This window comes from Oryx dammah, unplaced genomic scaffold (assembly GCF_014754425.2).
Source record: "Oryx dammah isolate SB20612 unplaced genomic scaffold, SCBI_Odam_1.1 HiC_scaffold_17, whole genome shotgun sequence".
NCBI classification, from domain to species: Eukaryota; Metazoa; Chordata; class Mammalia; order Artiodactyla; family Bovidae; genus Oryx; species Oryx dammah.
The window spans coordinates 41475834-41491007 of NW_024070201.1; the positions used below are offsets into that span (position 1 = coordinate 41475834).

At 49.4% G+C, this 15174-nt stretch overlaps 1 protein-coding gene across 6 annotated transcripts in view; it reads right to left on the minus strand.

Moving 5' to 3' along the window:
* AMPD3 (adenosine monophosphate deaminase 3) overlaps positions 1-14418 on the minus strand; it is a 50580-nt gene extending 36162 nt beyond the window's left edge. The window contains exons 1-3 of one of the 6 annotated variants that reach the window (XM_040258388.1): positions 6226-6448; positions 5365-5576; positions 1556-1781 (exon numbers count right to left, since the gene is read on the minus strand). In XM_040258388.1, the coding sequence (XP_040114322.1) occupies positions 1556-1781; positions 5365-5410 (272 nt within the window). In that variant the 5' untranslated portion in view covers positions 5411-5576; positions 6226-6448. Of the gene's footprint in view, positions 1-1555; positions 1782-5364; positions 5800-6225; positions 6449-13321; positions 13550-13658; positions 13740-14276 lie in introns of those variants that run through there. The other 5 variants (XM_040258394.1, XM_040258392.1, XM_040258390.1 and 2 more) reach the window with 5 other exon arrangements.
* Positions 14419-15174: the final 756 nt, after the last annotated feature.

Here is a 15174-nt window from a genome sequence, read left to right on the forward strand (position 1 = left end):
GGTCGCAGAGAGGGCTCAGGTTCCACTACCCTAGCTATTCAGGTCCGCAGTGTGCCGGCCAGGCGGGCACCTAGCTAGAGCCCCACGAGACACTTTCTCAAAGCTTTCTATTCTTTAATTCTGCTCTCCTGGGTGAGATGGGCTTCCCAGATGGCTCAGAGGGGAAAGGCTCCACCTGCAATGGAGGAGACACGGGAGATGCAGGTTCGATCCCTGGGTCGGGAAGATCCCCTCGAGAAGGAAATGGCAGCCCACTCCAGTATTCTTGCCTGGAGAATCCCATGGAGGGAGGAGCCTGGCAGGCTAGTCCATGGGGGTCACAAAGAGTTGGACACGACTGAGCAACTAAGCACACAGCACAACACGGAGGAGATGAACTGAAAGGTGAAGGCTTCCCAAAGCACTTAAAGATCCAAACTACTTATCAGGGAGCACAGGCCAATCTGATCTGGGCCCTGTCTACCCCTCCAGATGCAGATCATGGCACTTCACCCTTAACCACACCTCTACCGTACACAGGCCTCCCTGAAGATACCTAAGGGCCTTTGTCCTGGCTCCTCCACCTATAAGGTGCTCCCCAGCTCTACAGCAGCTGACTCCGTTACACCCTTGCATCAGCTACAATGTCACCTTCCCTAGCTACCCAATCTGAAAAAGGACTCTCCCTCTCCATGTGTCAGCTGGCTTCTGGCTAGGCTTGGACAATGGCAACCAGTGGGGGAAACCAGAACGTGCCAGAAAGATTAAAGCCAGGTATCTCTTGTCTCCATCTCTGCCTTTGGAGGCCATATCTGGAGCTGTTGCGTCACCCCACTAAGCTCCAGTTTCTATTGGAAAGGCCACCACAGTTCCAACTCCTCCACCTGAAGCTCCAGCAACCCCACTTCCCTCCACTGTCCCTCCAGTCTGGGGTGACAGCTGCTTGCTACTGTGTCTACTCTCTGGGCAGCCTTTCTCCCCACTGCTTGGTTCTCTATCACCTCTGTAACCAATTTCCGGAGAAAACATCCTACTCCCAATACTCAAGGAGTTTCTGCTTTTCTGGTTAGACTCTGACTGACACAGCAGTTATCACAACTTGTCATTTCTCAATTAATCTGTCCAGTCAATTATCGTCTAGACCAACTGTAAGCTCTACACGGCAGGGACTGTATCTAGTTCATTAATATATCCCCAGTGCCCAGCACAACACTTGGCAAATAGTGAGCTGAGTTAATTAACAACACAAAGTACTTGTCAAGTGATGAAAGAAGTAAAATTGATGTTTCCCGAGAAGTCCTCAAGTTTCTAGAAAGAAGATGCAAATGTTATTTGGAAATTGTGAGTATTTAGGTACATGATTTGTTTTTAAAACAGCAGTACAGAAAGTGGTTTTTGATCTTTTCAACCAAAGGCACAACACCCTTCAGTGAATACATGGTGAGTTAAATAGTCTTGGTTAAGAATTAAACTCAGCTCCCAGGACAGCCGATTTCACACAAGGCGCCTCATCACAAGACAAGCATCTGCAGCCCACTTGTGTCTACACAACCCTACCCAGGCTCAGGGGACAAACCTTTTCGCCGTCTCCAAAGACTTCTGCTCTGCCAGCTCCTTCTGCAGCTCCCTCTCCTTGGCCTCCTTCTGTCCAATGGGGCAGTCCTCGGGGACTGTGAAGAGGGACAGGGCATCTTTGCTGTCCTCTTCTCGGAGTACTTTCGCAAACACCTTCTCGGCCAGGAGCCGGACTTGCTCATCCACCTCAGAGATGTTCAGCTTGGGGAATTGGCGCGGCATCTCGGCTGGCAGAAAAAGAGAACCAACGTGAGCCAAGAACTACTAGACCACCTGAGTCACTGGTGTGCAGGGCAGGAGAAGGCACTGAAAAAAGAGCCAGGTGCCCCAGTCTTTGGGGTCGGCTGTCTACTCAGCAATTCCCCGGATCAAACCCAACAGGCCAGTTTTTACAACTAGCTCCCTAAGCGAGTGACTGTGAAAGGTACAGGCCCACTTACACCTCATGAGAAAGCAAACGTTCAGAAGTGAAAGCATGAACTGATCAACCAGGGGTTCTACTGGTTCCCAAATCCAGGGAATCCTCATGAACGGGCAAGCCCCACCCTTCCCACCTCCTGCGGAGGGGAAGAGTTCAGAACCCCCTCCTGCAGACAATGAGGCGGCCATGCGGGATGTTACAGTGACCAAACCTACTCCCCACTGCATAGAGAGGAAGGCCAAAGCCCAAAGGCTCTAACGGTCGGCGTAAGAACCCAGGAGATCCACAGCTGCATTCCTCACTACACAAAATGAGAACTGTTGCTGAAAGGAAACCACAGTTGCACCATCTCCCAAACCCTCTGGAACCTCTAACAGGACAGCCAATAACATAAACATCTGGGGACAGGGAGACTCTTTACCTCTCACAGCCCGGCTGAAGACTCACATCCTCAAAGAAGCTCGCCCTTACCTCCTCTGCACACTGGCTTCTCACTATCAGGAGTCAGCCTAAATCGCCTGGTTGATTCTTTTCTTTGCCTGTCTTTCAGCACTTATATAGCATGTAGTAAGTGCACTCTGTCAACCCCTATACATGTTAACTCAGTTAATCCTAGTTGTTCCCATTTTACAGATGACAGAATGAAGGCACAGACAGCTAATTTGCCCAGGGTCACACTTCTAATAAGCAGGCCATGACCTGCACTGTTCCCAGCCACTGGCTCCCATCCCTTTCCTCTCTGAGCCTCTGCTCAGGGGCTCTGAGCCCACGAATCTGGTTCTGGCATCTGTCCTCTGAACCCCTAAACTGTGCTGCTTCTCTCTGCCCATTTGGGGGTCAGGGCAGGTCCCCTTGCTGTCCCCAGCATCCCACCTATGGAGAAGACCAATACTGTATCCCTTCCATAAGCCACCTTCACCAGGAACAGCTCTAGGAGGGGAGCTTTCTGTCAATCCGGTTTCTTTAAGGAGGGTTTAAAGAGGGACGGTGGTTTCATCAGGCAGACAGAGGATGAAGGTTGAGACAGTGCCCGGCTGCTCTCTGGCAGGGAGAGGAAGCACTTTCAGGGGAGGAGGGATGCTGAGCAGTTGGGGGCAGTCACTCTCTATGTTCTCATCTGTGAGATAAAGGAACTAGACTAAGTGGTCTCCAAGGCCCTCTCAGTTCTAAGCACCGTAATTCTAGGTACCAGTGAGGTTTCTGGTTCCAGGAGGGCTTGCTGCTCTGGTCTTTTCTGCGGCCTGCGGATCTAATTCATGACACAGACAGGAAGGAGGAAAGCAGGCTGTTTAAAGGGCAGGCTATATAGAGAGGTATTCTATAAAACCTCTCCAGGCCCTTCAACTGTGAAACCAATTTCCTCCTTCCTTCCACCCCCAGGGCCAGGCCTTTCCTGGGCCTCTCTCACCCCTTGGGACTTGAGTGGAAGGAGAGAGGCAGCCCAGGATGCAACTGTGCTGGTCTGTGGCAGCAGAGACCAAGATAAGCATCCTGCAAAGACAAAGAGGAACAGCTGGCTATGGAGATTTCCACACCCTGATAGCAGAGAAGAGGAAGCTGGAAACCATCAGAGCAGAGGCCAGAGAAGAAGGTGACAGAAGAAAGAAATGGAAGAAAGACAAAGAGCTGGACCCAGGAGGAGCTGTTAGGGGTGAACAAAGCTGGACCAACTTTGTTCCCCATCCCCCAATTCTAAGGCCTCTGCCAAGTACAGCTTTCCAGATCTTTAAAGGGCTCCAGGCAAGGGGCAGCAAAAGCCATAAAGCATTCAAGCATCTGAAAGAATAAGCCCACTTGAGAAACTGCTTCTAAGAAAAGAAACTGAAGGAAGGAAAATGCACAAAGATGTTTACCTGCACTCTTCATAGAAATAGCCTTAAAAGGTTCAGATGAGAGCATACTCATCTGAAAAAGAACACGAAAAAGAACATGAAGCAACCAAAATTATAATCATGAGGACAGTGCCATCACATAAAAAAATACCTTGTGAGATAACAGCAAATGAAAAAACTAATACATGAAACTGTTCCCAAGCTTTGATTACAATGATACGAAAATGCATCCCCTTATGGACCAGGGCTGCAAGAGACACAGTTAAATGACCAGATGGCAGGACTGCCAGTGGGAAAGGCAATATTTGATTTATCGTTGATGCTATTGTAATGTCATTTTCACAAAAACAAAGAAAAGAAAAAGAAAATGAATAGACTCAAGAGTTCCAAAAAGAGAAAAATATGAAAACTAATCAAATGTCTACATCCCATATTTTGGTCATCAGGGTCCTCTCCCACCTACTCCACACCAGAAAGAGGCCAGTCCAAAAGGAATTCCACCTTTAAGACCTATCTCTGCATTAGCTTTAGCCCTTTAGCTGCGATAGCATCACAGAGACTGCTCACCACCGCCTCCTTATACCCCACTAAATATACACAAGCATGACCCAGCCACATCCCCTCAAAAGTGGGCCACTTAGGGGTGTCTTTTGTGTCTGAGGGGTCTTATGCCAGATCCTGCCAATTTTTCCATGAAGCATTTTTAGTTTACTCAAGTCAACTAAACATACTTTACAGGATGCATTCTTCTACAAGTGATCTTCCTTTTTCTTTAGCTCAAATAGCTTAAGTCAGTCTTTTCCATATTGGTTCTCATTAGAAGTCAATACCTGTTGCTATGAAACAGGTCCTGGGGTTAATAATTAGGAAAATGCTGCATTCCATAGCCTCTTCACCCCAGATTCACAGGGCACACCAAAGACTTGAGAATCACAGAGTACCATCTCCCCACAGACCTCTTTGTGTCAGTATCCATATGAATCCCCTGCAGCACCACTACCAATATCTTAAATAACTGGTGAAGACTACTCCATACCTTAGAATTGACCAAGTAACCCAGCCAGTGTGCTGGGCTAAGTCAGTGGGTCTTAGGAGCCTTCTGGATATTTATTGTCTTCTGCATATCATTGGCAGACAAGTCCCACCTGCCAACCCCTTCCTCCAGAGCCTGCCTCTCTTCTCAGACCCAGAGACCCTGGCCAGGCCAGGCATGTGGAGGAAAGCCCAGCAGAGCTTCAGCTCCAACTGCCAGTTCAAGCCTGACTTTCAACCACTTGTCAGCTGAAACCAGCATGCTTGGAAGGCTAAACTGTGAATTCACTGGCATTGGCTTATGTCGTTGTGACATAGAATACCACACCCTCCAGTGAGCTTGACGGCAAAGTGTCCCAAAGTTAGAAAGCTGTAATATGCCGCCAATTTCAACAGGCACTTTTTCACGGCATCACAGCCTCTCCAGAAAAGGGGCACAGTGCCTCTTAAAAATCCCATCACTACACAAATGAAGCTGTTTCTTACTCCTGCCAGACTCCCCTGGTCAGAACCCATGACACAGACCTGCGCCTGGCGCTGGGGTCCCCATGGCTGCTCCTGAGGATGCCATCCAGGTGACGCACTCGGACCAAAGGCTACGTGCTGCCCGGGAGGCTGAGCTGAGTCAGTGTGAGTGCAGCTAGCTGGGCTCCGTCTGCTGCTGGGGTGGGAGGTCTCTGCTTTGCATATCTGTAAGCAGCCCTGAGCAACAGCAGGACACGTCTGGGCTGGAAATTCTTCCGTGAATATGAAATGGAAGTGGAAAATTTCCAAGAGTCCTAAAGGGCCCAGGTAATGCCAGCTATCATGGTGTCCAGAAAGCGTGTCCTGCCCCTACTCACAGCCCCCTCAGAGCAGGAAACTCAAGCTGCTGCTGCTGCCCTAAGCAAGAGTGAGCCTTCCCGACCAACCACAGCCGATAAGCCACCCCCTCCCTCGAACGTCCAGACCCCTCCTGAAAGCTGAGCACTGGCTGCGATACCATCACCTGCGCCGCTTCCGTTTCTGAACCTCACTTCAGGCTCTGCCTCACGACCCGGCTCATCTTACGAGCCTGTCCTGGTCCCCTCAGAGGGCCCCCCGCCCCAAAGCAACCTTTCTAGGAGCACCCCAAGACTGGTGGTGTGGGGGGAGGGGGCTCTGGGCCAGTTGCCAATGCCAGCCCCTCCCCCACCGGAGGGAAAGGACAGAAGCTCAAGGGGAGAGAAGGGCGGGAGCAGGTGAGGATGAGAGACTGCCTCGATCCGCTCCTTTCCCAGAAGGGAGCTGCACATCGCAGATGACAGGGCAACCTGACCAGCTCAGCCAGAGCAGCGGGCCTGCTGGCCCACCCACGCACCCCGGGGAAAGAAGCGCCTCCCACCTGCCCCAGCCTCCGCTCCTTACTGCCGCCGTCAGCTCCCACGTGGGCCTCCAGCTTGGAGAAGCCTCCTGAGGGCCGGCTGGATGCAGCCGCCAGCAGCTGCCGGGCTCCAGGCGGATCACTACAGCCTCCCAGGGCGCGAAGTCCCACTCCTCACCTGCCCTTTAGGAGGAGGACAGTCCTCTGTGGGGAAGCTCACAACAGACACGCGGCCTCCCAGGGACTCAGAGCAGTGGCGTGGGTCTGGGAAATAACCATGAGCAACAGGGCTATTTCTGTTGGTGCTGTTGAAACCCTGGGGAGAAGCGCCCAGAGAGGATGGGGCCACTTGTTTACTGGGAGGCTGGCTCTAGCCCTGGCTTGGGCCTGAGTCACCTCCTCATGTCCAATCGTGAGGTTGTGCCTTCCTGAGCGGCAGATAATTCCTGTGCGTACAGAGTGGGATTACAGGGTTGACACACGATCCTCGGGCTGCTGCTGGGCTTTAGCTACCCAGAGATTATGACCCACCTGTCCTCACAGCTGTTTCATAAACAGTGCGACCAGCAGGCTACAAGCAACCTAGAGGGACAGTCATGTGTATTCATTAAATAATTAAATGACCTTAAAATGGAGGGGGAAAAAAAAAAACCTGAGCCCTTAGTACTATTTTGCCAGAGGGAGGAGAGGCAAATGATTCCTTTGGCTAGTGTGTTTGGGGCAGGAGTGGGGTTAGGATGGGGTTGCCATGGAGCATCCTAGCCCGTGCATCTGAGAACCGACTTGGACGTATCACATCCAGGGAGTCTTATTCTAGATCTTTAACCAGACCCTGGAAAGTTCTGGTCTAAACAAGCATTTTCCAAAGTGTGGTGTGTAGAACATACGATACTGCATACCATAGTCCTTCATGGAAATTCACACATACGATTCCTACTAGCAGATTCTAAACATTTAGAAATCCTCTGGTCAAGAAAGCTGCTTGAGGGGACTACTCTGCTGGTCCAGTGGTTGGGAATCCACCTGCCAATGCTGAGGACATGGGTTCGATTCTTGGTCTAGGAAGATCCCACACGCCGCAGGGTGACAAACTCTTCGCACCACAATACTGAGCCTGTGCACCCTAGAGCCAGTCAGCTACAACAAGGGAAGCCACTGCAGTGAAGCCTGCACGCCCCAGCTAGAGAGTAGCCCCCGCTCACCGCAACTGGAGAAAAGCCCGTGCACAGTAACGAAGAGCCAACACAGACAAAACTAAACAAAGAATAACTTTTTAAAAGCTGCTTGACTTTGTGTAATCCAACACACTTATTTGACCCTTCCACCACTGACACCCTAGGGAAAAATACCTATGCATATCCTGGGCATAGGCTTTGGAAAATGCCTTCCACTTTGAGCCTTCATTTTCCAATCTAGAAAAAGCTGCCTTCCCAGGCCCCAGCGATTAGCATGAGATCTACTCCATCACGTCCAAAGAGAGATGGGCAGCAGCCCCACTACAATGACACAGGCTGGGACAATGGCCAAGGGTCCCACTGGAGGGATGCAAGACCCTCCAGAAGAGCAGCAGTTTTGAAGGTAACTGTGGCTTTGTCTTGGGAGAGCAAACTTTGCTCGTGAACTAAAAATTCCTCCTTGAGCCTAATACATCTCTGCTCCTCATGGCCCAGAAGTCCCCCTAGACTGAGGAGCACTGGTCCCAAACTCAAAGCCGGTAAAAGAACATTAAGACAATCTATGATACTACTGAATGGAAGAATATACTGCTAATGATATAACCAATAGGGGGCTAATAACCAAAATATATAAACACCTCATTCAACTCAACATCAAAAATACAAACAACTCAATTAAAAAGTGCATAGAAGACCTCAATAGACATGTTTCAAAAGAAGACATACAGATGGCCAACAGGCACATGAAAAGATGCTCAACATCATTAATAAGAGAAATGCAAATTAAAACCACAATGAGATATCATCTCCCACCTGTCAGAATGGCTATCATCGAAAAGACCACAAATTAAAAATGTTAGCGAGGATGTGGAGAAAAGGGAACCCTCATACACTGTTAGGAGGAATGTAAATTGGGGCAGCCACTGTGGAAAATCAAAAAACTAAACATAGAACTACCATCAGTTCAGTTCAGTCGCTCAGTCGTGTCCGACTCTTTGTGACCCCATGAATCGCAGCACGCCAGGCCTCCCTGTCCATCACCAACTCCTGGAGTTCACTCAAAATCACGTCTATCGAGTCAGTAATGCCATCCAGCCATCTCATCCTTTGTTGTCCCCTTCTCCTCCTGCCCCCAACCCCTCCCAGCATCAGTCTTTTCCAATGAGTCAACTCTTCGCATGAGGTGGCCAAAGCACTGGAGTTTCAGCTTTAGCATCATTCCTTCCAAAGAACACCCAGGACTGATCTCCTTTAGAATGGACTGGTTGGATCTCCTTGCAGTCCAAGGGACTCTCAAGAGTCTTCTCCAACACCACAGTTCAAAAGTATCATTTCTTCGGTGCTCAGCTTTCTTCACATTCCAACTCTCACATCCATACAAGACTACTGGAAAAACCATAGCCTTGACTAGACAGACCTTTGTTGGCAAAGTAATTTCTCTGCTTTTGAATATGCTATCTAGGTTGGTCATAACTTTCCTTCCAAGGAGTAAGCGTCTTTTAATTTCATGGCTGCAATCACCATCTGCAGTGATTTTGGAGCCCAAAAAATAAAGTCTGACACTGTTTCCACTGTTTCCCCATCTATTTCCCATGAAGTGATGGGACCAGATGCCATAATCTTAGTTTTCTGAATGTTGAGCTTTAAGCCAAATTTTTCCAAGGCAAACCATTCAGTATCACAGTAATCCAAGTCTATGCCCCAACCAGTAATGCTGAAGAAGCTGAAGTTGAAAGGTTCTATGAAGACCTACAAGACCTTTTAGAACTAACACCCCAAAAAGATGTGCTTTTCATTATAGGGGACTGGAATGCAAAAGTAGGAAGTCAAGAAGCACCTGGAGTAACAGGCAAATTTGGCCTTGGAATACGGAATGAAGCAGGGCAAAGGCTAATAGAGTTTTGCCAAGAGAACTCACTGGTCATAGCAAACACCCTCTTCCAACAACACAAGAGAAGACTCTACACATGGACATCACCAAATGGTCAACACCAAAATCAGATTGATTATATTCTTTGCAACCAGAGATGGAGAAGCTCTATACAGTCAGCAAAAACAAGACCGGGAGCTCTATACAGTCAGCTCCCGGTATTGTTTTTGCTGACTGTGGCTCAGATCATGAACTCCTTATTGCCAAATTCAGACTTGAAGAAAGTAGGGAAAACCACTAGACCATTCAGGTATGACCTAAATCAAATCCCTTATGATTATACAGTGGAAGTGAGAAGTAGATTCAAGGGACTAGATCTGATAGATAGAGTGCCTGATGAACTATGGACGGAGGTTCGTGACATTGTACAGGAGACAGAGATCAAGATCATCCCCATGGAAAAGAAATGCAAAAAAGCAAAATGGCTGTCTGGGGAGGCCTGGGAAGCTGTGAAAAGAAGAGAAGCGAAAAGCAAAGGAGAAAAGGAAAGATATAAGCATCTGAATGCAGAGTTCCAAAGACTAGCAAGGAGAGATAAGAAAGCCTTCCTCAGCGATCAATGCAATAGAGGAAAACAACAGAATGGGAAAGACTAGAGATCTCTTCAAGAAAATTAGAGATACCAGGGGAACATTTCATGCAAAGATGGCTCAATAAAGGACAGAAATGGTATGGATCTAACAGAAGCAGAAGATATTAAGAAGAGGTGGCAAGAATACACAGAACTGTACAAAAAAGAGCTTCACGACCCAGATAATCACGATAGTATGATCACTCACCTAGAACTAGACATCCTGGAATGTGAAGTCAAGTGGGCCTTAGAAAGCATCACTACGAACAAAGCTAATGGAGGTGATGGAATTCCAGTGGAGCTATTTAAAATCCTAAAAGAACTACCATATGACCCAAAAATTCCACTCCTGGATATAGATCTGAAAAAATGAAAATACTAATTCAAAAGTACCCCAATGATCAGAGCAACATTATTTACAATCCCCAAGATATGCAAGCAGCCTAAGTGTCCATCAACAATGAACAGATAGAGAAGATGTGGACATATATACAATAGAATTCTCAGCCATAAGAAAGAATATTTTGCCATTTGCAATAATATGGATAGACTTGGAAGGTATTATACTAAGTTAAATAAGTCAGACAGAAAAAGACAAATACTGTATGATATGACTTACATGTGGAATCTAACAAGTACAACAAACTGATGACTACAACAAAAAGGAAACAGAGACAGGATAGTGGACTCACTAGCAATTACCAGTAGGGAAAGGAAAGGGGGTGGGACACGATAGGGGTAGGAGATAAGGAGGCCCAAACTATTATGTATAGAATAAATAAGCTACAAGCACATATTGTACAACACAGGGAATATAGCCAATAATTTACAATAATTATAAATGGAATATAACCTTTAGAAATTATGAATCACTATGTTGTATACCTATAACTGATATAATATTACCCATGAACTATATCTCAATTTTTAAAAATAGACTTTAAGAAAAAAAAAGACAATCTATAATAACCAGGCCCAGGCCTGCATTTCCTGCCCAGGAGACCAGACTACAAACAATTTTTTATTTTCATTTCCATCATATAAAAACCTACAATATTTATTAGGTTCAAGGATGTAAAATTATTGTGCCAAATCAGGCTGCTTTCACTTTTACCACTCAACTGTCCCTTACAAAATCCCAACAAACAGGAAAGGCTGGAATCAAATTATGTCTTACCCAAAAAGATACCACTCCCCTCTCCCCAAAAGGATGCTGTGGCCTTGCCCATATGGGGTTCATTTTCTCCTCATTTCTGAGGTGTGCATGACTCAAAGAAAGGTTGGGCAAAGGGGTTTCGCTCATTGTGTATCACCTTCATGACAGACCTTGCCCCTCTCATTCACTGTTGAATCCTCATCGTAAGTATCAAGAAATATCTGTTGAATGAATGAATGCATAACTTAATGAATGAGTCAACGAGCTAAGTGGTGAATCTACCTACGTCAATGTCAAGAGTCAGTACGGTATGTGGTTAAGAATATGGACTCAAGCCAGACTTCTCAGGTTTGAATTTTGCTTCACCACTAAGTTACGTAACCTTGGACAAGTTACTGATTTCTCTGGTTCAGTTTTATTCCCTATAAAATGGGGATAATAACAGTGCCAACCTCATAGGTTGCCATGACAATCAGTTAGCATGTGTAAGTGCTTAGAATAGTACCAGGCACATAATATGTGTTTTATAAGTATTATCTCTTGACATCATTATCATCCTGATACTAGCTGTGAGAAAGTCCAACAGAGAAAATGAACATGACCTTTCATCTAGACACCAGATCCTTACATTCAGCATTATTTACTGAGCACTAATATGTGCCAGGTACTGTCTCAACTCCTATTTGGGTTCAAGAAAAAGGAAACCATGTTCAAATGTGAAACTAGATCAGGAAAAATAACCTTTCTCCTCTATAAGTGATACTTCTTGCTGACTGCATGGCCAGCACTCAGGTCAGGAGCCCACCCTCTTCAGGCCTAGCCCCTGCTAGATCAGAGCCCAAAGCCATGATCTCCTGTCCTAGATATGCAGCAGCACACATTAGAAATAAGAGATTAATATTTGTGGGGGAAGAACCGAAAGACCAATGAGCAGCTTTCGGGGAGAGAAGATATTCTCTGTGCTTAACCCTAAGGCCGTATCTTATCTGCCCGTGATATTTTCAAGACCAGGAATTGATTTCAAAGCCATCTAAAGAGGACAGACCTAGCGTGAAGACAAGGAAAGCAGAGGTCATCTCTCCAAAAGCTTCTTGACTTTGCTGAGAGTCCCTCACCCCTTACTGAGGATCTCTGAAGAACAGAGGTTGGGCTGAGGGTCGGGCTCAGAGGTCCAAGAGTCTCCCACAGGCCACTCATGAAAGTCCTGTAGTTCTTAGGGCAGCCCCAAACAGGCATCTTCAGAGCAGCTCCTCAGAGTTGCTGCCAGAGTTGTAGGCAGGTCAGGAGTAGGAAACGACAACCCACTCCAGTATTCTTGCCTGGAAAATTCTATGGACAAAGGAGCCTGGAGGGCTACAGTCCATGGGGTTGCAAAGAGTTGGACACGACTGAGCAACTAAGCACAGCACACAGCTACTCCAAACTAGCTATCAGTGCACTAGAAGGTGAGGGCTGACAGAGGCTCTGTGTCTGCCTGGCTCTACAGCTACCACTGATGCTTCAGTCAGGGGAGGAATTTCTCCTACGGGAGTTCCAGTTGCAGCCAATTTCTCCCTAAAGTGGCCAAATGTTGGTTAGCACATCCAGGGGGGATAGTCAACAAGGGCTCAGGACCATGCTGAAATTCCTCGTAGTGTTTCCAGCTTTCTTCACTCAGCTCCTTTGCTAATTGATCATCACCAAGGTTCCACTCACACAGGAGGACCCAACAGTTAGGGGAAATGACACTCTAGTTAGCAAGCCTCTCCTGCTCCAGAGGCCTCTGCCAGCCAAGTCAAGCAGTTCCACTGGCAAAGCAACTACCAGGAAGTTCAAGGGCATCAAGCAGACTGCCAGATGCAGTATACTTACCTCCCTTGCCTGGAAAGAGCCAAAGAGGTAAGGATGAAGGCCTCCAATGATCCCATCACCTTGCCATCCTGTCCATCCCCTTGCCTTCAGGTGGAAGTCTTAAGCTGTTGGCATCTGGCCAGTCCTCAAGCACCCAGAAATTTGTCCAGGTACTTAAGTGGCGGCAAGTCCCAGATCCCTTAATTTCTCTAAACCTTTCGAATCCGAAATCAGTCGCCAGGGAGCCGAGATGCGGCGGGGGGGCTCACCCGAGGACTCTGACCCTAAGCTACCACAGGGACTGGGAGAGGCCAGAGCCCTGGCAAGCGATGAGCCTAGGGTCGGAGCCACCTTCTCAGCGGGCGAGGAAGCCCAGGACCTTAGTTCCCACCCCGGGGCGCTCCGACTCCCGCCCCGGGCAGCCGGGGGCCACGGGGCGTGGGCCCAAGGTCAGGAGCGCAGCATCGCGCGCACTCACCGGGTTCAGGGGACAGGGCCATGCCGTGGGCCGATGGGGGCGGCCCGCAGGCTGGAACACAGGTGGCGGAGCGGGGCAGGGCGCACAGCCAGCACCGCGGAAAGACTGCCGAGCACTGCTGCCGGGGCGAGCCGGCCCCGGCCAGGCCTTGCCCGCCGCTGGCGCTGGGCGGGAGCCTGCGGAGAGTCCCGCAGCAGGGGCGGGGACCGGCGCTCCGAGGGCGCGGTGCTGCGGCGTCCCGGGCCCGGACCTCCCGGGCCCGCCGGGAGGCAGGAGGAGGGCCGCCTCCGCAGGGGAGAAGCCCGGGGGCCTCGCGCCGCCCCAGCCGGTGACCTACCTGGGCGCGGAGCGGAGAGGAAGCGAGGAGCCGGCAACAGAGCGGTGCGGGCCGGGCCGCCGCCGCGCAGGTCTGCCCTGCCCGCCGCCCGCCCACCGGGCCTGGCCGCCGCTACCTGGAGCGCCGCTACCGGGCCGCGCGGCCAACTGGAAACTTGAGCGCCCCAGGGGCGCCGCGGCGGCGATGGGTCCCTCGGCCGGAAGCGCTCCCGCAGCCGCCGGGGGTCAGGACCAGCCCGGCTCCTCGCACCTCGCTTCGGCGGTCAGGCCCGGACCCCAAAGCGCTCTCCTCTGTGTTCGATCTTCCCGAACCTCCTCCCCTGCCGAAACTTGTCCCAAAGAGAGATGCTGGGGTCACGGTGCCCAAACAGGTGACTTACTCCCCGGAACTGAGCTGACACTCCCCTCTCCCTCTCCTCCAACCCTGGGCTTATGCACCCGCCCCTCCAAGTCCGCACTGACCTCTCAGTTGCCAGAAGCCAGTGAGTGCTTTGTAGCCCCTGCTCGCCCCTCCCCAGCATTTGAACTTGCTGACCACACCTTCCTTCCTGGCACCCTTGGAGTACTGTTTCCAGAGTTGGCGCCCGCGCCCCCCCACAACCCCAGATTTTCAACATACCCCAGTGATGACTGCTAGGTTCTCAGCCTCCAGGGCCTGGCTTTTCGTTGCAGCGTTGTTGGGTTTTCTACCGCTGAGCTGCCTGCCTCCTCTGCGGCTCTCACCCACTCCCACGGTTTTAACAACCTCCTGCTTGCTAATGACTCCTGAACCTCCTCATCATTCCGGAATGCTCCAGAGCTGCAAATGGTCTATCCAACTTACTGGACACATCTCCACCAGCGGTTCCAAAGCCTGGGAAAACGTGTCCAAACTCAAATGCCTAATTTCCTTCCAGGAACGTGCCAGAACCTGCTCTTGTTCCTGTGTTTCTGTAACCAAGCAGGATCCTATAGATCCTTCCAAGGAACAGCCTCTTTCCACCTTCCCTGTCCTCCACCTGCTTCTTGTTTGTGGAAAACTTTAGCATCCTAGGGCTTCCCTCCTAGATCAGTTGGTAAAGACTCTGCCTGCAGTGCAGGAGACCTGGGCTCGATTACTGGGTGGGGAATCTCGATCCTCTGAAGAAGGAAATGGCAACCCGCTCCAGTGTTCTAGCCTAAAGAATCCCATGGACAGAGGAGCCTGGCAGGCTACAGTCCATGGGGTCACAAGAGCCGGACACAACTTAGCATCCTAGGCCTTCCCTGAGTTCCCAGGAGCAGATTTAATCAGAGAAGTGAGAAAATGCTGAAACAGAGGAAAATAGACAAGTAAGATAAAATAATAATAGTTTAGCTATAAAACAAACTCAAGAATGTTTAGCTCCTCCTGGAAGGCTATATATAACATCTGAGCCATAACCTTGAGCTGTTTTGCAGACACTGAAACCCACACCAGTTGAAAAACATTAACTGCATGTTGATCAACAAGCACATAGACCTCCAACAACTGGAACCAGAAGACTGATGATGTTGAC